Below are 24185 nucleotides of genomic sequence, written 5' to 3' on the forward strand. Positions count from 1 at the left end.
ACACTTATTTACCCCACTACACACCCAACATAAATAGATAAAAATATGTAATATGAAGTACCATGGCACAGTCATAGGTACCAGTCTTAAGCCTCCTACTGTAAACAACTATAAAACTAGACAAAATCTATGGAACAACTATTTTCAGGCATCAGACAACAGGCAGTGCAGAGCTGTGATTCTTGATAAGAGAAACATATAAGGGGGACTACATTCATTCTACTTTCATTTCTTAATGGATAGTCTAGAGGTCATACAGTGGCCCCAGAAAGATAAAATTTTGGAAAGTTACTCTAGACCCATCTTCACCATCATTACTGGAAGAAGCTGATCTGTCAGTAAATTATTACCTGTCAGGACAAAAACTTAATATTTTATAAAGAAAAATTACAAAACCCAGGTTCTCAGTGATGTAATATCACAATAAAATATTATGGGACAAGCAATGAAGCAAGAAAATGTGTCATATAACCAGGAAAAAAAGAGGACATACAGTAGAAATATCTTCAGGAATTTAAAAATTGCCAAAACCGGTTTGGCTTAGTGAATAGAGCATCGGCCTGCGGACTGAAAGGTCCCGGGTTTGATTCCGGTCAAGGGCATGTACCTAGGTTGCGGGCACATCCCCAGTAGGAGATGTGCAGGAGGCAGCTGATGGATGTTTCTCTCTCATCGATGTTTCTGACTCTCTATCTCTCTCCTTTCCTCTCTGTAAAAAAATCAATAAAAAAAAATATATATAAAAAATAAAAATATATAAAATTAGATCATCACAGTTTAGGTGGGACTCAAAGTCATCAACTCTGTGGCTAGAGGTGACTAAATTCTTTGTAAGAGGAGAAGAGCAAACAATTATCAATATTAATAAAAAATGTTAATATATTTCCAATCTTTGATTTAGCTACAGTATTTCTAGGAATCTATATTAAAAATTGCCAAAACATAAAATTTTATCTTGAAAGATGTTCAATTATACCAGTTTATAAATTATAAATAACTTTAACATTTAATTACAATTCCATAATAGTGAAAAGCAGAGAAAACCCAAAATACCCATAAAGGAAGATGCTTAATTATGGCATAGTAAAAATTCAAAATATTTATATAAAATCTCTATATATGAAAGGCTAATATGCTAAGTGTCCCTCTGACTGTCCAAGGAACAGACGCTCAATGCAGGAGCTGCTGTGATGTGCACTGGCCATTTACAAATGAACGGCACTGCGGACCTCGCGCCCACAAAGCAACACTTGACTTCCCCCAAGTGGGACACAGGCCCTGCCACCGCCCTGGAGTGACGGCCCACCAAATCGCAGCTGCTGCTGCAGAGACCCCATGGCGCAAAATGTGGTCCACAGCCCAGCCCGGAAACGGTTGCTGTGGGCACCAGGTAATGATGTCATGCAGCAACGCTTCCTCTCTCTAGAGCAGCGGTTCTCAACATGTGGGTCGAGACCCCTTTGGCATTCAAACGACCCTTTCACAGGGGTCGCCTAAGACCATCCTGCATATCAGATATTTACATTACGATTCATAACAGTAGCAACATTACTGTTATGAAGTAGCAACAAAAATAATGTTATGGTTGGGTCACAACATGAGGAACTGTATTTAAAGGGCGAGAAGGTTGAGCACCACTGCTCTAGTGTCTAGCCTCCTTGGAGTTTCTCCAGCCCAGGAACACAACTTGCTTTACAGCCAGGTGGAAACATTTTACACTTTAACCAAATGTCTGTGAAGCATTTTCCTGTGCCTCATCTCATTTGATCCTCACAGAAGTCCTGGAGCAGGTAGATAGGTGACTCAGTAGAATCCTATTTTCTTTTCATTAGCCGGAACATGGAGATTTAGAAAGTTTAGAAACTTGGACCCGACTGAAAAGAAGTAAGAAATGGTGGACCTTGAAAATGACTTCAGGTTTTCTCACTGCGCAGAATAGTCAAACACTGCTGCAGTTAAATATTTCATCCTTTGTTCTCCCTGTGTGATCTATAATGATAATCTGCTTTGTGTTGATATTTACTGCTGTGTTGCTGATAACTACTTGAAAGAGAAGTTGGGGTGCTTCACTGGGCTGGAATAAGTTTAGCTAAATCAGAAAGCAGGTCTAATTAAGCAAGTTTATCTATATATATAAAGCTCTTGCTGGCACCAATCACATGCATGTGTTTCCATCTGTCATGTTGATTGTGAATTTGGTTGACACTTATAGAGAAAGGGTGAATAGCAATATTAAAACATTTCTTCTAATTAATTTCCTTTCAGTGTGCATGAACTAGAGAGTGGCTCTCTAGTTTTAATGTTAAATAAAAAATACTGTATATATCTAATATGTATCCAACCACAGGAGAAAATGCTCATATAGAAAGAATGAATAGATGGAAAATACTAACAGTGATGTTATTTCTGGGTACTGTGTGGGATTCTGTATGGTTTTATTTTCTTGTTTAACTCTATTTTTAGCATTTCCAAGTTTTAGAAACACGTGTTTGTAAACACGTACATTGAACACGTGTTTATTATCATTTTATAGTGCTATTAATTAAAAAAAGAGTAAGAGAAGAGTGTGCAAGGTTGAGGAGAAAATGAAAATGATACTTAAGGATTGTGTTTTTTTTTTTCAAAATTGGAGGAACAAACTGGAAGTTGCTCTAAGTAGTTTGACTTGATCATTTCTATGTGGAGTCTTTCTCAGTATGGGTTCTTTGGCAGGTTCTCTCCCCAGAACCCTCACTGGGAACAGTTTCTCGAGATATAGTCATCATTCTAGTTCCCTTCTGTGCATGTACTGCACACATACAATTCCTGCTATTCTTATGCATTCCAGGTGACATGTGTAGTACTGAAATATAAGAGATACTTCAAAGCATAGAGCTTTAAACATGGAGAGTGAGAAAGAAATATCTGTTGGGATCAGTTTTAAGAGCTCAATTAGCTAATCAATTAAAATTTTCTGGTGGGTTTGTCTACATACACAGAAGGCTTCCGTGCATTAATTTGACAGTGAGAAAGATGGAAGTGAGTTGAGTAGGGAATATATGGTGAGTGGAAGGAGGCAGTGCAGAGAGAATTTTACAGGGATACTCTCAGAGGGACCAGGACACCTGTTAGTTGTCCATATGACAAAGTAGATTAAAGTCTGTAATGGCCTAGAGGGGACTTTAAAGTTTTATACACCTTCTTGTCTTCATCCTCCCAACACCTGGGACTATTAACACACAGGGGAAGACTATTTTGTTTTATTTTTAAACTGATGCATGGCCCTAAGTCATCTTGAGGTGATTTTAACATAAGACTGTTTCTGAGCTCTCTCATTCTATGGTAAAAGATGCTTCAGTGGCATTTCAATCAATCTACAAGAACATACCGATGCCTATCAATAATCCTCTGCTATTTTAAATGCTATCACAATGATAAGGACAGGGTCCATCCTGCTTTCTTGGTGAGCACCATCAGTGTGGAGAACATACCATACTCACTAAATAGAGAACAATACATAGCAGGATAGATGAAAAGCATTAGGCAGATAACATTAAATAAGATGCATAGACAGTAGGTAACTGAAAATATTTGAATTACTGGAGAGACTATTGGAGGAACAGAATTACGTTTTATCATCTCAAAGGGAGCCAAGCCTTCCCGCCCGCCCCTCAGAGAAAAGAGAAGTGATACTTACGAGGCACACAGGAGCCAAATTTGTCAGGGAATTCAGATATCAAGTCGTCGTTGATCCGATCCTTCATGGGGCCCAGGATAATCACTGGCCGAGTGTAGTTTACTGTAGAAAGGAAGAGGAAGAGGCAGATGAGGAGAGAGACACGGAAATGACTGTAAAATTGCCAAACAATAAGAATTGCAGAGGGCGTTACTGCATTGGATAAATTGCCCATACAGCCCTGCATTGGGAAATTGATGTTTGACATGGAACCCGTTTGTTTGCTGTGACTACTTTCTGGAATTCATTAACAGGAAAAAAGCAACTGCAGTGTCTGTCAATGAAATTCAGAAGCATTTGGAGGGGTTTTGCTTGCTCTTAGGCTGTGCCTACACGATGTCAAAACAACTATTGCATTTTGTCAGCTCAGTGGGAGAAGAAAGATTCCAAAGCAGCTGTTTGGCCATTGTTTAGATAATGACTTTACAAAGTAATTGTTAGTAGTAACAGAAACTTATGTTTTTATAATTTCTCCTCGGCTCAAAATGCCGTTTATACTCTGTGGAGTTTTCCCCATTCCCTTGTAGTGAGGGGTTAGAAGGAACTGTGAAGTTCACTGGGTACAACTCCTCATCTGATCCTTGCATTTTCTCTACAATGTCACAGCCATTAGCTTCTGTCTGAATGCCTCCAGGAAAAGCAAAGGCAGGCTCCTGGAGCAGCCCAGAGATGACCTGTAACCTAGGCCAAGTCTGCTAGAAAGCCCTTCTCAATACTGAGCTGTCTTCAGTCTCCTGGGAGATTGTATCCAGTGCTATAGGCGGGGCTCTCTGATAAGGACCACTCATCTGGAGGGGCTGCTCCCTCCTCCATGGTCAGCAGTGTGTGTTGGGGATAGGGCCAAAGAGAGAGCATGTGTCCTGACAGCCGAGCATTAAGCAGAGTTTATTTCCCTTATTCCTTCACTCTTTCCCTCCTATTGTGGTGTCACCTGTTGTGGCCTGGAATTCAGGAAGCAGAGAATGCAGGGAAACTTACTTTCCTGCCTTGAGACAGGCTCGTAAGAAAGAATGAAGTCTTCTTGCCCTCCTGGGAAGAGAAGAAAGGAAATGTACAGTGGACTAACAACCAGTCATATACTACAGCTACAAGCACTGCTCTGAAGCATAGGAAACAGGCACAGTTCAGGGTTCATTTTCCTTACTCTCTCTTCTCGTTTGATTCCAAAACTCCCTTCATCCTCATAAAACTGTTTAGCACTATCACAGTGTCAGGTTACCGGTGGCCATGCCTCTAGATAACGAATGGAGGCTAGTTGTCCGCAGCTCATCAGGGCAGTGGCTTCTGAGGCTGCCTTTCCTCTGACACTGAGCAGTGGAGCGCCATGGCCCCTACACCCAGCATTACTACTTAAAACAAGATCATCTAGTTCAGTGGTTGGCAAACTGCGGCTCTGAAGCCACATGCGGCTCTTTGGCCCCTTGAGTGTGGCCACGAAGTTTCAATCACACGGTACGTGCGCGCCTGCACGTGGTATTTTGTGGAAGAGCCACACTCAAGGGGCCGCAGTTTGCCGACCACTGGTCTAGTTCAAAAACAGGCTCCATCCAATAGTTGGCTGCTTAGATTATCAGAATTTCGGGACCTTTTATTTCATCTTCTATTTTATTTCCCAAAGAAGCACACTATTCAAAAGCAAGTGTCTGCTTGCTTCATTTATGATGCAAAAACTTCCTCAGCATATATTACTGGACACAGAGGATTTTACTCTAATGTTAATTCATCAGGAAAATGCTGAGTCAAGAAGGTAAAAAATTAAAGAGTCCCCTAAGTCCTTGGTGATAATTGCCATTAAATCTAGCCGTGAAACTCTGGGAAAAGAACTCGGAAAGACAATGTAGCAAAAGTGTCAGCCCCTCCCTGTCATTTGCCACCAGCCTTCTGATTCATGGTGGGCCTCAAGCCAACAAATAACCATGGAAGGTAAATTGGTTTTAGGCAAATATTTTTTTCAATCAACTATTTTATCCAGTTGATGACCTGGGCATGAGATTAGGCTGATTCAGCTGCAAACCCAGAAGGGTCTGCTCTTTTATTTGCTTTAGGCTGGGGGTAACTGTCCTTTGATGGGAAATAGTTTAGGGCTGTTGAAAAGGGCTTCCTGCCTGTTGTTCTACAGAGGAGGTAATTTTTCCTGAAACCAAAAGGCAATGAATCTTACTGCTTTATCTTCCCATCACCCCTCAAACACTGTCCGTCTGTCAACACCACATGTTCCTCCTTCAAAAGCCATAGCACCAGACCAGGTGAGTTCATTTCATAAAAAGAGTTCATAGCACAGTCAGTTGCAGACTGACAACAGATTTGGGGAAATTAAGCAAGTATGTGGAGAAAACTATGAAATACAGATGTCTTCCCTAGAGACTGGGTAGGTGGGGTTGGGTAGGGGTGTCTTACATTTATAAGCATGAGAAATGGCCCCGGCCTAAGTCATACTTACTTCACCCTTAAGCAGGGCCTATTCTCAGAATGTACCACTAGGCCAACCTATTTCCTAAAGGCATGGAGAGTGGGCCTGATGTTCTTTCTAAGTGGCATCACTCATAGCTTCCCTAGAAGTCTTCAGGGCACATTCTCACATCTGGGCAGGGGTTTGGTATTGAACAGTCAGATTTACATTATTTTAAAATTCAAGAAAAATGATTCATTTTAATAAATAAAACTGACATTTACGGAGGCGAGGCAAAAAGTGATTGGTTCCCACTTATCTAAAGCCTGAGAGGTAGAGGTCATAGGAATCAAAATACAGGTGTAAAATAGTTGGGGGAAAGTATAGCTTTGGGAATAGAAGAATGGCAGACTTAGAGTTAATGTTAGACTATTTTTACAGGGAAATTTAGGTAGAATGATTAAAATGTAAAAGGAGAATACTAACTATGGTCTAACAAAAGTTTTAAACATCAGGTGATATTTATATCCCGCCACTAGACTAGGAACTCCATAAAGGCAAGGAGTGGGTTTCATTTACTACTGTGTCTCCAGCACTTAACATAATGATGTCAATAAATTTGCCTTCTATTTTCAGTGGTAGAAAACAGGATGAGTAATGAGGCCAAAGGTAGGTTCTACTTTGTGTTTCTATGTGCATTCACTTTAGGAAGTATGGTTTTCTCTCAATGAATGTAACACGTTATGTTCCCCTAGGAATCTCTTTCCAGTGGTCTTGCAAATCATTCTAATAAGGTATTTGGTGTCAGTCCGTATAATTTGTGATTCACAAAACTAGGTCAAAGCAACATAGCTTTGATTAATTTTGTTAGACAAATCTGTAGTTCTTTGTTTATCAATTGCTTTTTGGTTTACTTTCTAACTTATACCAGGCACTGCTTCTTGTTCAGAACAGTAAGACTAGCAGTGGCAACATCCCTATGTCAAGGCCCATCCCAATTCTAATGACTCTGCGACAGTCAGGTGTTATGTAAAGAAGTTTCTAGGGAAGCTATGGTGGTTGGTATCACATAATAGCTGTGAATTCGGCACCTTAAACCAACTTTCACTTTCATGTTCAAGAATGAAAAGCCCTATGGGTAATGGAAAGAAGACTAAGAGGCAGAGGGAAAAAGGTCACAGCAATGAAGGAAAGATAATCCATGTGTATGGCACTTTCCAGGCCATAAAGGGCTTTCACAGCCATTTCTTTTGTGGTAGGTGCTCTGATGATAACCCATTTTACAGATGAAGTAGCTGAGGATAAGATATAATGGGGCCTGTTTTCTCAGGTAGTAAGTAGTGGAGTCAATATTTAAAATCACACCTTTTTTGACTCCTTGTTGAGTATATGACACTGTCTCAAAAAGGCAAGACATGTAGAATTCTCTGGGGGCTGGGATATAGAAGCAGACCTTACCAATGAGCAAAGAATGGGTGGCAGAGATAGCCGCTGAACTGGGTCAGAGTCACTGAGGGGCCACCTGTGAACACCACCTATGAACATCAACTCTTAAAAAAAGTTGTGTTATCTCCATAAAATTGTGATTGGTAGTAGTTTTTCTATTTTTTTTCCGGAGGTGTTGGCACTTGGGAAGAACAGCCAACAAAAGGGTACCAACTGTTACTTGGTCTTGTTTTTGCAACTGCATGGCTGAGAGTGGGAGAGCAGCAGTGCTGTGTGGGGGCATCTGCAGCTGCAGGAAACAGCCTTTGTAACAACCTCCATAAAACACTTGGTGTTTGAACTGGAAGCAAGTCACAATAAGCGGGACTTGGAGTAAGACCTTGATATGCACTGATGATAGAGAAAAGCAAGTTGATGTTCTTTCGGAATTTTTGGAAACTAGAAAAGAGAGGAGGGAAGAGAAGACCAGGGATAGTACAATTAATATTCTAAGTTTAGTGTTTAGTGCCTCCATTTGATGGTTAAGAATAAATTAGGTTCTTAGAGCCATAGAATGTTAGTGTTAAGGAAGGGTTTGAAGTTCCTGTGGTTCATAGATGGCGGGTATATAGCACATGATGTCACTCCCCCATCCCATGTCCTTGACCGTCATCACAATGGGTCATTGCCTGAATTACTGCAGAGCCTTAAGTTGGCCTCAATACTTCCAGGACAACTCTTCAGGCAGATATTACCAAATGGTCAGAGTTGTAATCTTGATTAAAATCTACTTGCCATCTCTGTTTGAAACCAAACTACTCATTTTACATAGGAGAGAACTGAGGTTCAAAGACAGTGATTTCTTCCAGATTACAGTGAATCTCCAGGGGATGTTCAGAGGATTAAATCAGTTAATGTACTATATAGGGCCTTAACATCAGGCTTAGAACATGGTTAATGCTATATAAAGGTTGCTGCTGTATTAATTTGACAGGTAGATGGGATGGTTGAAATATTCCAGAGAAAACATGAAGAGGCCTGGATTACAAACTCTAGGGGAGGGTGGGAATGTACAGGATTCAGAATTAAAATGCCTTGGTTGGATCTGCAGTGCCACCATGTCAGCGAGGTACATTGCCTCTTGGAGCTTCAGCTACTTCATCTGTAAAATGGAATATTACTACAAGATGCATCTCATAGTTTTGTTGTAGAAATCAAATGAGAAAATAGATATAATGAAAAATTGCTTTATGAAGGCTAAAGAACTACAGGAAATATAAGGGCAATATTTGGGACATGAAGCCAAGGACAAGAATATGGGCATCATTTTGATTGATTCCAATAGAAAAGTCTTGGGTCTCCTCATCAGCCCCTCAACTTCACTCAGATCACTTCCTTAAGCTTCTAGTTTTAAAAATTCTACTTAGCTGGTGAGCACCAATGGGTTAGAAAGATAATCATCAGCTCCCCCTATCCATAATGACATAAGAGCTTTACTGAGCTTTGAGGAAGGCAGTCTTTAGCTGTAGGGATTGGAAAGTCTCCATTATACCTGCATGGCCTTCCTTGCATCCCGATACAAGGGCAATTGAAAACGAAGCCACAAATACAGCCAGCACTGTACTACTTTGTTGACAGACAGAAATCTGAAATGAGTCCATAATTAAGATAGTTCTGAGGTGGCATTAGCATAATTAGACAATGTGCCCTATAATTATCTGCATTTGGCTAGTGCTCAGTATAGTTGGATTTTGAAAAAAAAATTCTATAATGATTGAGATGGTGCAGCAAAGCTCTGAGCTATTTATTAGAATTTGAGGTTTGTTTAAATGTGTGTGTGTGTGTTTGTCTTCTCAGGAATGTATGAGGCTTTTAAGTAAGGTTGTTACAATCTGTAACTCCAGGATGCAGAGTGCATGGTGCAGCCTGGGTCTTTGCTTCTAACTGCTGATTTAAAGCCATTTTGTCCCCAGTGTGGACATGGAATGATTTTAAGGGTTAAAAATAACACGGGGACATCAGTGGAAAATGGTCCTTTTAGTGTTTGTTTACTCTGCTATTTATGAGGCATAAAGTAGTCATAATTACAGCAAAAGCCAGGAAATCAATAGAAAGTGCAGCCTATTTTGATTTTAAAATGGCACTTTCTGGAAACCATGTCTGTCCCAAGCCCGTGTGCCTTTCTTTCATGCCAGTGTCCTACCTGGAAGGTTTCTTCCTAAACGTATCTGGCTGGTAAGCACCTCTTCTTTCCAAAGCTCAGTTTAAAGCCACTTCCTCTTTGAAATCACTGTCTTGGGCTAGACTTCTACCCTAGAAACTGACACACTTTGTGCATGTGTTATTTACTGCTCTCCACTATACATGTGCTGAGCTCCGGAGTTGGTTGAGATTCATACTGGGTCTGATGGTGCCTATGAAGAGAGAATGACCTACAGTAGCTGCTGAATAAATAAATTACTATTCCTCTGTAACCCCTCATGTTTCCATCCTGGAGAAAGGAAAATCAGTTACTCCTCTAAGCTCTGACAAAGGCTCTTCTTACTTTTGTTCATTTGTAAAGAAAGCAATCGGAGAGGCTGACCTTCTGTAACCTCAGATGAGACCCAAATCAACCTAGATTGTTAGACTCCATATTTGCTCTAGTAATACCATAGAGTCCAGTTCCAACTCTCCTCTCTTCTCAGAGATAATTCAAGCTGCTTCCAAATGTTGCCTTTATTCATTCAGTTAACATTTATCTGAGAGTGAAAGGAATTATGTGGTGTCATCTTGGAACGTTACTATCAAAACTTGTCAAGCAGCTAAAAGCCTTGGCCCAATTTTTAAAAGTCAGTTGTTCTAGGTAGAACATTCCCAGGTCTGGAAGAGAAAAGAGGGGTCTCTATAATACTCTAAAAAGATTTCTAGAGGAAAAGGTAGTTCTTGTATATACTTTCCATAAAAATGATTAAAAAAACAAGGTGTGATCTCCTTTCTATACCCATGTCTACAGGATGGAAGCTCAACACTTAAAAACTGGAAACTGAACATCAAAGAAAGTAGGGCCATGAAACCTGAAAAATGGTATATTTCCTTATCCTAAATTGAGGGTACCTCAGGGGTCAGGAAGAAAAATCTTTGGTCACTTCTTCCTGGCCTGGGTTCTTTGTTTTAAATCAAATGAAGAGAGTGGGGAGGCAAATGTTTCTTCAAGTTGGGATAATTGTAAAATTGTAAGAATAGGAAGATTATAACAAGGTTAAGGGCCAAATTGAGGATAAGAACTCAGTGATTCCTTCATTCATAAGACTTGTCACTCTGTTGAGGAAGAAAATTAGGTGGTTCTAAAATTTGTCGGATCAACGGTATTGCATCACAATGTTTTTTTTATTTTATCTCATGGTGTGTTTTGTCTCCCTCCTCTGGCCTTGACCCCCTCTGTCACCTTTCCTCTTTTGTTCTTTTTTCTATCTGGTTCTCCAAAGCCTTTCTCAAAATCCAAATTAAATTTGTCATATTCCAAGAATACTGTGTGGCAGTCTACCTCAAAAAAGGCATGGTTTTGTAAAGTACCACTCTAGTGAAAAAAAAAAAAAAATAGAACCAACCCAACAAAATCTATTCTAGTTTTCAATTAATACACTATCCAAGGAACAAAATCCCAACCAATTTCTGTCTTGGTAGCTGTGGGTCATAAGTACTGGGCCAGCAGTTTTCTAATATCCTCACCAACTGCTATTTGAGTAACCCATTTCAGTAAGGAGTACCAAGAAATATTGTAGAAATTGTAAAAATCCCAGTTAAGATTATGTACCTATGTTAGTCACCAAAAACCAGTGAGTAGGTGGTAAGAAACCACAAGAACTGATCAAAAGGATGTGCTTGGTGTTTGGTGAACTTTTTTACACACTAAGCAAATGGCTTGAGGTAACCAAACAAAGACCAGAAATACTTTTAAGTAGTTACCTACCTTTTCAGTTAAGCTTTCTGATCCAAGATTTGTTCACTTAAAGAAAAAATGTGAGTCCCTTCAACATTAAAGGATGAAACTTTTTCATCACTTCCCAACCATCAAACATATAATGTTAGAGTATCTTAGTATCTACCTTAAAATTGTAATCAAGGAGAGAAGAGATATAAAAGGTTCATGCTTGGTTTAAAAGGAACACTGTAATTTAGAAAGATTTCACTTGTAAAGGGGGTCAGGAACAGAAGGGAGAAGGATAATAAAACCATGACTTTCAACCCTCATACAGGGAGTTTAAGTTATCTGGGGATTGGAGGCAGGGGCAGAATGTCAAAACCCACCAGGTTGAACTTTCCCCCCACCTTCTCTGGGAGAATTGCTTCATAGGCCAGTCCACTGGGGTTGGAACTGCTTGCATTAATCACACGAGTCCACCGGGGGCCCTAGTGTCTTTTGTATCTTTCCACATCAAAGGATGATTTCATTTCAAGCCATTTGCTTTGGATGAAGATGAAAACAACAACAGCAAAAATCTGAAATGACCACCACAGGCAATGGGGGGCAATTGCAAAGGAAAAAAGCCACAAACCAAAGCAATAACTTACGGTAGCTACTTTCGCTATCGCTGGCATTAGAAGAAGCATGTTCTGCAAGAACAGCACAGCAAATTAAAAAGATACCAAGCATTGGCGAGCAGCCAGAACTTAAAGGCACACACTCATGCACGGCAACTAGAAATGGGAGCAAAAGGCAAGTAAAAGGCCGCAGAGGAGACCGCATTAAGGAAACGCAGATAAGATAAAAAAGATGAAAACTTTATCTCCATTTTTCAGAAAACTACTACTTGATTGCTGTTTTTTTGTTTTGTTTTTTGTTTTTTTTAGGAAAGTATCTTTAATTACAAAAAAATGTATAACGTCAAGCTAAGCACTTCCTTTTTATAAATACTTTGACCTGTTCCTAGGTCTGATTTTCCAGAGTTGTGTTATTGGGTGTCTCAGGTGGATGTTTCTTGACTATAAATTCAGGGGTTTCTAAACTGGCAGTTTTCTTGTAGGCTTTTTGGTTCTCTATTTTAGCCTTTAGGTATTTTGTAGGAATATTGCATTTCAAATTGCCAATTGATCCCCAGAGTCCTTTGAATTTTATTTCTATTTAAATACTTCCTAAACTAATTCTCAGGATGAAAAAGGATTGCTGGAGATCTTTTCTGCTTCAGAGAGTGAATAGAAGATCTTGGAGGAAGAAATGAGTCATGGAAAAATGATTCATGAATTAGTTTTATAATTCATTGTTTGTATTTTAAGATTCTTCTTTGGATAGTTATTAGTTTCTGGAAGGATGAAACAGGCAGGAGATAAGTGAGCTGATACCAAGCAGGTCCTGGAATGAAGGATGTTTTGAATTCATGTTAAATGACTTGCTTATACAGTGATATTACTTTAAAAAAAGCAAACACAGTTTACCTCACATAACAGGGATGTATAAGCCAGAATTAGAGCTTTTATTTCCAAAATCATATCCTTTCATATGTACTGTGTATTAAATTGTAGAAGATAATTCATCAACTTATTGACTGCTTTGTATATCAGTTAAATTAAATGAAGAATATGTGACTATTAGATTTCTGAAGATTAATAATAACTTTAGCTTTTTAAACAGTGATAACTATTGTGCATTTTTAGAAAAAGGAAAAGAATACATAACATCATTCTCTAATGGTAAAGATATGCTTAAAAGTATTTGATATAGATTCTTGTCAATTGAATGGATTAGTTTTATTTAGCTTTACTGAGGTATAACTGACAAATAATATTGTAATACCTTTAAAGTATACAATGCAATGATACATATATAAACACTGTGAAATGATTCCTATGGTTGAGTTATTTAGCACACCCAGGATGGATTAGTTTGCACATGAATCGAATAAAAATCAAAGTATGGGTTAAAGTCATGTGAATCATTTCTCTCTGAATTGATGTATGACCAGCACTGCATCGCTAATTTAGGTAGCGCACTAGGGAAAGCAGTGTGGATGAATCAGTTTCTATTACTGAAAAAAGCCAGGGCATATACCCAACAATGGTTTATCTGAATGCACACGATGATTTTTAGTACTTTGAATTGGGAAAAAGGGTTTGTTTTTTTTACCAAGCTCACTTATCTCCTGCCTATGTCATTCTTTTTGTTTGTTTGCTTCTGATTTTTACTTCTTAAATAACTCAGAGTGAAGCTACACTGTCTATGGAGAAATTTAGGACCATGCAGTGTTTTATTTAACAATCTCTCTCAGCATCAAGACATTGTATAATAGAATTTTTGTAGGTAAAAGGAAATTAAAAACGTGTTCCAGCAAAAGTCCAAATTATGGCTAACAAAAGCATTAATTGGTGAATGATGCTACTGAAATCTGTTCAATTTTTTAGAGTAAGAAAACATTTGCACTTTCTAGATTTAAAAGGGCATCACTCATATTTTTGACACTATAGCAACTACTTATTAGTGATGTTCATTTATTAGCAATGCATTGAAATGTCCCCCCCCCCCCCCACCCCCGCAAATGGAAAATTTAGAAACTCTCTCTGGTGGTACTTGATGCTATCCAGATAATGTTAAAATTAATATTTGAATTGCAGCTGTTAATTCAAGAAAAATTTCATGACCTGTTCCCTATAGAGACTCAAAGATAAAGTTTTCATCTCTAAGGAGATCAGTAGTTTATTCTTGATCAGATTTTGTTTTCTGTATATGTAACTAAAAAAGAAAAAAATCCAAAGTCACAATTTGAAGGATGAAGGGTATCATTAGGCAGGGTTATATAAACAGCTCTTGAAAACAAAGTTCAGCTCAATGTTATTTTGTTTTATACAAATGAAATGATCAGCTTCTAAAAATATTGCTTATAGCTATTAAATTAAAACAAAACAAACAAAAATTGAACATGTGATACAGTTGCAAAAGACACAAAACTCTGTTCTTATTTCACTGGTGCCTACACAATGAAGTTAGTACTAAAGAAAGAAAAATCATAGCATAGTGTATTAATATACAAGATTATTTGTTATTGCTCAGTGCAATGAGACACAGATAAAGGCATTAATAACTAAATGATTTAAAGGTTTAATATATTTAGTTTTCCACTATAAAATGAAGACCTGTTATGTAACACAGCTAAGCTAATACATCACTAATAGAATAACATATTAACACATGTCTAAAACTTTTATCATACAAACATTTCAAGCAGGACCACTGAAAGTCAGAAAAAAAAGCAATCAACGTTAATAACAAAGAATTAGTCATGGAAGATCAAATAGCTTAATATTTACACTTTGAGAATGCATGTTCCTTTTGACTATAAAATAGCTCCTTTACTAATAGCCAAGTACAAGCCAGTTATCAAATTTGTCAAGGTCTGGGTGAAAAGGCAGAAGAAAGGACATAAAGTACATTTCCGCCTTCCTGTTCTAGAACATTTAGCTTGCCCTTTCCCTCAACATGGCTCCTTGCTCTCTGGGAGAAATTAGGCTGCAGAGCAAGGGATGCCATAGTTGGCAGCAGGACCATGTTGGCCATATCACACGGTCAGAAAGGGAAGGTGTGAATCGCAACAGAAGTTACAGTGCCTGACGACACACTTGGCTTTTAAATGCTGACATGCAGAGCAAAACAGTTGGAAATTACTTTGTAGGAGCATTCACAGCTACGTAACAAATAAAACTCGTATCTTGTGCATGCTAGGAGTAGAAGGCCCTCAAGTAAAGGAACAAAAGCCAAACTCAAAAGGAAGGGAAAAGAAAAGGAAAGTTACAGTGACCATTCCTGGGAACTTACTCAGAGTCTTTGTTCCATAACCGTCGTCACCTAATCCGGGGATGTCCTGCATGGAAGTCCCCAGAGAGAGCAATGAGAGAGGAAGAACAGCCGCGGAAGAGGAAGGAAGAAGTCAGTGGAGTTGAAATGGATACTACCATGACAGACCGCGTTGCCTAAGCAATCTGGATCCCAATCTCTCTTATTTTGAAACAGCTTTCGCCCCAAACTCCCTGGGCTGAGACTCCAGAATTTGTAAAATAACTCAAAAGGTTTGAGCAGATGATTGTTACAAAAACGAGAAAGATTCAGCGGATGACATTTTTGCCCATTGTCCACATTGCCACAAAAATATACCACTCAGAGCAATGATTCACTCCACTTTTCATGACCAATTCTTTGATTTCATACCCACCAATTCAAGCTCACTGCTCAGCAGGAGTTTAGTAGTCATTGGCAGTGAAAGAGTGAACAAATGCTCATTATCAATATAGGGAATTTAATCACTTCCAATTAGCTAGCATTCTAAAAAATGCAAGTGGCAATGGAATCCAATATTTCTGTCCAGAATCGAATTCATCTCAAGCCCTAGAGAGTTGCATGAGAGAAAAGGCAAACCAGACCCAGTCCTGGTCACAGATAAATGCTCTATGGAAGCCAAGTCCCAGCGTCCTCAAGCCCCTCTCCAATGCATCCTGCAAAGAAGAGCCACTCGAAGGAAGGATCCAGACTGCAGCCAAACACTGGTCACAGCAGTAAGCCCTGACCTGCCTGCCTGCCGTGTTTGTTTGCCTGGGCGTGTGGCGTGGGAGAGCCTACATCATGCGTGTTGCCGGTGAAGGACTTTTTTTTTCTCTTGTGTTGCAGGTGACATTCTCTTTGAGAATCTACTTACGTTCAGGATCACTGGTTTCCTGCTCACTCTGCTCCTTGTTCTTGTAGAATGGGAATTTTCGTGAAAAGATGAAGCTCTTTTTACGCTTGTCATTGAATGACTGTGAAGGAGAAAAGGCATGGGGCAAAAACAGGGGACGTCTAATTGTTGTCACACTCATGCTGACAAAACAACTAGTTTGTAAAAGCAGAGAGAGCTGTAGTGACGCAAGGGGATAGTCGAAGGAGGTGCCAGCGGGTCCCTAGAGGCAGATTTTACTTTCAAGGAGTGTAAATTCTGAGTGATGACACCTTGGAAAAGTTGTATCCTAATTAAAAAACGTTGTAGCTGAATGATAATAGAAAGAGTATTGAATTGGAAGCTCTGTCTCTGTCCAGCTCTATGACTTGCCAATCCATGACCTTAGACTGAATCTTTCTGAACCTCAGTATCTTCTTCATCAACATAATGCGGATAATGAGAGAAGCTCTTAAGTTGTGAGACTCATGTAAGGCAGTGGGAATGTAAAGTGCTAATCAAATGTTATCTTTATCATTATTATCATCGGGTAGAAAAGATTTTATTAGGATAGTAGACACATAGATGTCTAAATGTCTTTTTAAATAACTTGTCTTTTGAATTACTTTAACTTAGATTTAATTAAAACTACACAGAAAAGTATATAGATTTATGACATGATAATTATAGCTGTTTCACACACAGATAAATAATTACAACATTTTCATTCATAAGTGATTTTAAAGATAATTAGCCCAAGCCTTCATTTGTAGACAGGGGGCCAGAGGCACAGAGAGGTTGAGTCTCTTGCCAATATCACAGAGCTAGCTGGTGACTCAGTCAACCAAAATCCATTAAAATTGTTGCTAAAGAGGTATCAACTCGATATTCATTCAAGCAATGGAGCTATCTCAGCTACTTATCTATATTCTGATATGATAAAATATCGTTGAAGAAAGACTGTCCTTAAAAATGTAAACCACTCCAGTAGCTTAAATGAGGCTGGATTAAAAATAATAATTTATACCTATACTAGAACTTATTTATTCAAGTGACTATCAGACGCTTGCCTAGAAGACTCCTTGAAGATTTTTCATTTATTCCCATCGTTGCTATTATGGAAAATGCTTTCTGGGGCTCTTCTTTGGGAAATGTGCTCACAGTCATTTTATAACCACACAAGTCTTGGTAAGTTCACTTATCATTAAAAAAAATGTTTTGCCAGCTTGACTGCCATCCTTACTTGACTGATTTGGCTCTGAGGGTCACTCTCCAAGGAAGAAGACATATTACCATTTAGGTATTGCAGGGAATGTAATAGACTCCCAGGGTAATTCAACAAGGAGTATTCTAAATCAGTCTTCTCAATGGCAGCTGGTAGAGCCAGCAAGGCGACTGCTTGGAAGAAAAGCACTTGTTTATATGCATGTATTTGGGTCCATTGGTATGAATCAATTATGGGTCTTTACAGATTTGAAGCCTGAGAAAATGGTGTAAATAACTTATTTTACTTGTATATTCATGCACTTCTACATCAACATCCATTTTGGTCGTCATGTTCATTTAGGAAACGTGAAAGTACTAAAATGTTGGTGCTGTCAGTTAGTGAGCCATTCATTACTTTTTCAGTTACTAGAAACTTTCACCAAAGTTGGGAGAGCTTAATTTTATGTATCATTAAGAAGGCTTGAAGAAAAACATTAAATCAGATGTTTAGTAATTTCTGAAATAAAGGGACATATTTTATACTTAATATTCTAGAGCCAGAAACATTCTCAGGGGACAAAAAGAAGTATCACTTCAGAATTTATTACTCTGTCGACAGCACTTAGGTTCAATATGGTTTTATCATAAATTGTAATTGAGAATTGGTGTCCAAAGACAAGGATGGGAACTAGCCTCCCCCCCACCCCAGTTTTTCCAACTAAAAAATGGTAAGTTCTTAAAGGAACATTAAATATTCTTGCATCACTCCAGTTTCATGCCACTTTTACATTTCAAGCATATTTAAACTTCAGTGACTGAAAATAAAAGAAAAAAAATGTCATGTAAGAATTAATGACACGTGACATTGCAAGATATGTTAGACATTTAACTTCAACAGTATGGATGACTTGTCATGCAAAAAAAAATTTTACAAATTTTCATGCAAATACAAAACAATGCCAAGATGAGTAAAGCCTGGGGTTAAAATGTAGACACAGATGGACAATGAAGGAAGCCTTGAGAGACAATATGGGGCCACGTGCAAACCACATCATTTAAATCGTCTCACGGGGTCAAAGGAAAATGAACATGTGTCGCCTGTGATTAATTCTTTTATCTTTTCAAAGCAGGGGCTGTAATGTGTTAACATTTCCCAAGTATCAAAATGTGCATCATGAGTCATCTGATTGGGACATAATATTTAGCACCACACTTGTAAAAGAACAGAAAATACATAACAATTCCTCAAAAAGAAAATCATCTAACATAGTCTTATTACCCAAAGCCATTTTGTGTTGGAGTTAAAGAAAAGTAATGGAATCATTGGAGGTTACATTTATGGACACAAAATCAAATCACAACTTCAGTTCACACAGGTTTAAACGTCACACATTTAAGGTCTTATTTCAACATTTCAACTATAAGAGGTTATATGTGGTTTATGATGTTCTACCACTATTTTTTATTAGACATGTTTAATGCCATTATATAAGATTTTTGTTGCTGTTAGATTTTCTTTAAATTTAGAAAAGGGAAATCTGTTATACCAGTGTTAGGTGAGAATAATAAATTAGCACTTTTACTAGTTACAGAACACATGGCTCTAAAGCAACTGAAGGCTGGTTTACAGCGCTATCAATCATACCTGATCAAGGTAAATTTTTTTCTCGCTACATTACAGTATCTTAAATCCCCATCCATTGCTTTCATGGAAGGAAACTTTTTTGAATAGAGATTTAAAAAATACCAATCACATGTGGCAAGTTGGCATATCTAAGAATTCCATTTTGGAATTTGAGCTGAATTTTGAGTTCTTATGAACAAAAGTGATAAAACAACAACAGCTAGTGTTTATTGAGCAACTATTATGTGCCAGGGTTGGTTGCAAAGCTCTATATGTGCTAACCTCCACACTAACTTTACGAGGTTGGTACCATCATTATTCTCATATTACAAAAGAAGAAACTGAAGTTTACAAATCTTCTGTTACTTGTCCAGAGTCACACAGTTGGCGAGCAGTGAAGTCAGGATCTGAATTTGCCAACATTTGTTGTTCTTATGAGAAAAATGAGGTTCTATAACCAGAGCCTGTTTCATGTTTATATTTAAAATCATTTGTCTTTATATTTAAAAAGCTTTTGTCTTTCTTAAGTGATAACATAATCTGTCATTATTCCCACAGCTTCCTTGCGTGGCCATGCTTTTTAAAAATCCATCAGATGCTATTGCTTCAATAATATCTTTGTGGTTTACCCTGCTACAATTTTTGAATACCCATTTATGTTTTTCAGGGCTCTATCCTTTGTACTTATTCTTATAATAATGTAAAAAAATAGAAAGTATTTCAATGTAACAGGCTATGAACAGGATTGAAGGTAGGGAATTATGGGAGTGGGAAGTGACAAGTAATGGGTAGGGTGTTTACTTTAGGGGAGATAGAATGTTTTAAAATTAGATTGTAATGATAAGTGCATAACCCTATGAATATACTAAAAATAATGCATTGTGCACTTTAGGTGGGTAAATTGTATTGTGTGAATTATGTCTCAATAAAGCCATTAAAAGAACCCCAAAACAAAATGGAACCCCTCTGCCAAACTCTACACCACGTGATGAGAGGAAACAATCACAGCATGTTTTCAATTTTATTTGGTCTAAATATTTTTTATCTTTAATTGCATGAGAGGAACCCCTCTCCCCCAACCCTTGCAATCAATCTGATACACATGCCTTGTTTATCTGATTCTGTTGTGTCTCTGTGAAATGAATACTTTTCATGTTGTGACAGACATTAGAACACCTGTACCAGGAGTCAGCATATTGCATCACTCACTCAAGAAGAAATTTCTAAATTGTTAGGACAATTGGCATAAAATTGCCCAGCCTGACCCCAAGATGTAATGGCATTCGCAAACTGACTAAAGATAAAATACACACTCACAAATAACAGAAGGAAACAACACCAAAAACTTCAAATTGCTACTTTTCCCACTCAAATCCCATGTTCTTAAGACATGTGAGTGACTTGACATACTTTAATCCTTCCCATCCAGAAAACTTTCTAACTCTGGGTGTGTTTCAGTTTTCTTCTACCTTAACCAAGAGATCCAATATAGCATCACCAAACAGTGGGAAAACTTCACACCATATGCCTCCTGATGGGAAGTACTGAGAAATACACAATATTACTTATGTAGTATTCCTACCAAAGATGCATTACTTGCAGCTAACCATGAAGAAATAATCAGGCAAATTAATATTAAGAGACTACTCTTAAAATATCACAATGTCATGAGAAATATAAAAACCTAAAGAACCATTCTAGATTAAAGGAGGTTAAGGACATAGGAAAAAAAGAATGCAATGTGTGGTTCTTGACTGAATTCTGGATCAGAACAAAAAATTCATAATTTCTAGAACTTCCTTTCATAATAAATTAGGATGTATATATAGCTCCCCTCATATATAGGATGTCCTCTGAAAATGTATACACACTTTAACAGTTGATAGTTCAATTTTGAAAAGAAAATGTATTTTAATAAACACTGCCTTTATAATTATTCAAAGTGTGTGTATACATTTGTTGGACACCATATATATATTCTTACACAGAATGACAAAACAAGGTAATTGTTAAATTTGAGTAACAGGTACAAGAAGTTCAGAATTCTATTCTTTCTACATTTTTATATGTTTGAATGTTTTCATAATAATGAACTCTGATTCATAGCTCACACACTAAAATTATCTAGAGATAGACTGCAGACCTAAGTATAAAAGCTCAAACTATAAAATTTCTAGAAGAAAACATAGAATATATTTATAATCTGAGGTAGGCAAAGATTCCTTGGATAGAGCATAAAAGCACAGATAATAAGTTTAAAAAGTGGTAAATTGGATTTAATTAAAATAAAAAACTTTTGCTTTTCAAAAAGGTCATTAAGAAAATGAAAAGGCAAGTCACAAATGAGAAACAATATTTACAATACATATATGTGACAAAAGATTTTTATTCAGAGTATTTAAAAACCCTTATAATTGAACAATAAAAAGAAAAAACATCCAATAAAAATGGGCAAAAACTTAATTAAATACAACATATGATATGTATATGGCCAATAAACATATAAGAAACATCAGAGAAGTGCAAATTAAATCCAATATCTACTCATATCTACTGGAGTGGATAAAATAAAAAAGACTGACAATATCAGGTGTTGGTAAGGAAGTGAAGCAATTGCAACTCTCATATAAACTCTTGGTGGGAATGCAAAATGGCCAGATTGAAAAAATAGTTTAGCAATTTCTTATAAAGTTAAACCTATGACTGAGAAATTCACTCCTGAATATTTACTCGAGAAAAAAATATGTCTACAGAAAGGTGTATATAAGAATGTCCATAATTACTCGGAACTGGAAACTGCTCCATCAACAAGTAAACTGACCAACTGTGGTATATTGATACAGTGGAAAACTACTCAACAATAGCAAGAACTGAATTACTGATACACACAACAACATGGATGAATCTGAAAAGTATTATGCTAAGAGATAGAAGGCAGACATAAAGGCACATTTATGTATGATCCCAATTATAAGAAGTTCTGGAAGAGATCAAATCAGTGACTGAGGAGGTGAGAACTAAGTCATCCTTCTTTATCACAGTTAGAACCATGACACCTCCAAAAAATATATTTCTAGCTTCCAGTAGTCTCCTAAATGTATATCTACTATATCTCTATTTGGGGAGTGGCGGTTATAGAAACCTTTTCCCCTTTGTCCATCTTGTGGACACTGAGGCATCTTTAAGGTTATGCTCTGGTGTTCTATGTAAAGCTGTCACAGTGAATACCACTCATTTTTACATATTTCTTTCCCACCACGTTTTGATCTCAGAGCAGGTACCACATCACTTTCATTTCTGTATTGTCAAGATCTAAGCATGGTAGATACTCAATAATTATTCACCAAATAAATGTATGAACCAAAGCGAGGACTGATGTATACTCAATAATTATTCACCAAATAAATGTATGAACCAAAGCGAGGACTGATGATTTCCATTGGAAATACTGGGAGAAACTTGGGGGGAAAAAAGAGAGAAAGGAAGGAGGGTTAGGAGGAATAACAAACACCTGTAGAAAATGGGGAGGAATAATGGAAGAATAAGAACCATAGCCAAATGAGTAATATTTTTAAATTGCATTTCTCCGCAGTTATCTCTCAGAAATTGTTTTTCTTATGAATTTTATCTCATAATTCTATGCTCACTGATCTGATTTAGTTGCCATTTATTATTAGTAATAAAAATGTTGCACTCAGCTATTTGCCGTATGTATTTTTGCACAGTACATATCACATTTGCAGCTCTCTGGTCCATATCTGAATAGAAAAAATGAAAAAATTTTAGTGGTATTCATAACTTCGAAGAAATCTACCATTTAATTTTCCTTTTCTAACTCTTTCCCCCTCTAATTAATGTTTACTTCTTTTCTTAACTAAAAAGATTCATTTGGGCCCTAGCCAGTTTGGCTAAGTGGACAGAGCGTTGCGCTGTGGACCAACGGTCCAGGTTCGATTCCAGTCAAGGGCACATATCTTGGTTTCAGGCTTCTCCCCGGCCCTGGGCCCTGGTCGGGGCTTGTGTAGGAGGCAACCAATCGATGTGTTTCTCTCACATCGATGTTTCTCTTTGTCTTTCCCTCTCTCTCCCACTCTCCCTAAAGACTAATGGAAAAATATCTATGGGTGAGGATTAACAACAACAAAAAAAGATTAGTTTGTTAAAAATACTTTTCCTATATTTTTAGAGAAAAAGTAATTTTTTTTAATAACAAATGAAGCATGCCTTTTTTAGAGAAAATTTGTAAAAAATAGAAGAAATTACTGAGAAACAAATCACCTTCAGTAATATTATTTTTGTGTGTTTAAAAAAAGGCAACAAATACATATCTATCAACAATTGAATCAAAATAAATGAACAAGAAATCTAATGAACAAAATAAACTGGTGAATAAAACAATCAGAGGCATGGAAGCATTGAACAGATTGATGAATCTCAGAGGGAAGGGGGATAGGAAGTAGGAAGAGATTAATCAAAGATCTTACCTATTCACACAGACAGTAGGGTGGTGGGGCAAGAATTGAGTGGAGGGGTGTGGTGGGGGAAGAAGGGGACATCTGTAATACTCTAATAACAATAAAGATTAAAAAAATTATGAGAATGATGTATTTAAATTCAGGGCATTATATTCACAGACAGAGAAACAATGTGTCATTGTCAAGTTGTCACTCCTGAGTAGCTCGGAGGTATTGTGCCAGCATTACTCTAATCAATGGAAAAGGAAGACTTTGATTTTACCCATCATCTATTACTGTTCATTTGTATTCTCTAAATGGCCTGAAGATTTTGTCAAACTTGTTCCTGATTTTTCTAATGAGATTGGGGGAGGGAGAATGCTATCATTTTGGAGAGAGGGCTTTGGCAGGCTACAATTAGTACGCATCTATTTGTTAAGATTCAAAGTATTCCAGCATGGGTATATGGACATGACCTCAAATTGGGAGAATGAAAGTATCAGAGAATCTGTTGCAGTGTGTATTGTATGACACGTGTTTCTTCCGAAGTCCATCCTGCCTTGCAAACTTGAAAATTTATGAGGTCACTGGGAAAAAAATTGAAATGGTTTTCTTCAAGTTTATTGTACCTTTATGCTGCTGTGAGCTGTCAGGGTGGGGTGTTACACGCTTATCTACACTAATAAAAGAGAAACATGGTAATTAGCGTACGACC

The 24185-nt window shown here is 37.6% G+C and overlaps 1 protein-coding gene across 24 annotated transcripts in view; it reads right to left on the reverse strand.

Moving 5' to 3' along the window:
- The window catches only part of DLG2 (discs large MAGUK scaffold protein 2), a 1989136-nt gene that overhangs the window by 14740 nt on the left and 1950211 nt on the right, over positions 1 to 24185 (reverse strand). For 16 of the 24 annotated variants that reach the window (XM_070425737.1, XM_070425735.1, XM_070425742.1 and 13 more), the window contains 3 exons: positions 16190 to 16289; positions 4694 to 4744; positions 3677 to 3778 (listed from right to left, as the gene is read on the reverse strand). In XM_070425737.1, coding sequence (XP_070281838.1) covers positions 3677 to 3778; positions 4694 to 4744; positions 16190 to 16289 — 253 coding nt within the window. Of the gene's footprint in view, positions 1 to 3676; positions 3779 to 4693; positions 4745 to 15315; positions 15362 to 16189; positions 16290 to 24185 lie in introns of all 24 variants that reach the window. The other 8 variants (XM_070425736.1, XM_070425738.1, XM_070425746.1 and 5 more) reach the window with 1 other exon arrangement.

Source organism: Myotis yumanensis, unplaced genomic scaffold (genome assembly GCF_028538775.1).
Source record: "Myotis yumanensis isolate MYYU_CA2020_CCGP unplaced genomic scaffold, mMyoYum1.0.hap1 SCAF_10, whole genome shotgun sequence".
Classification (NCBI taxonomy): domain Eukaryota; kingdom Metazoa; phylum Chordata; class Mammalia; order Chiroptera; family Vespertilionidae; genus Myotis; species Myotis yumanensis.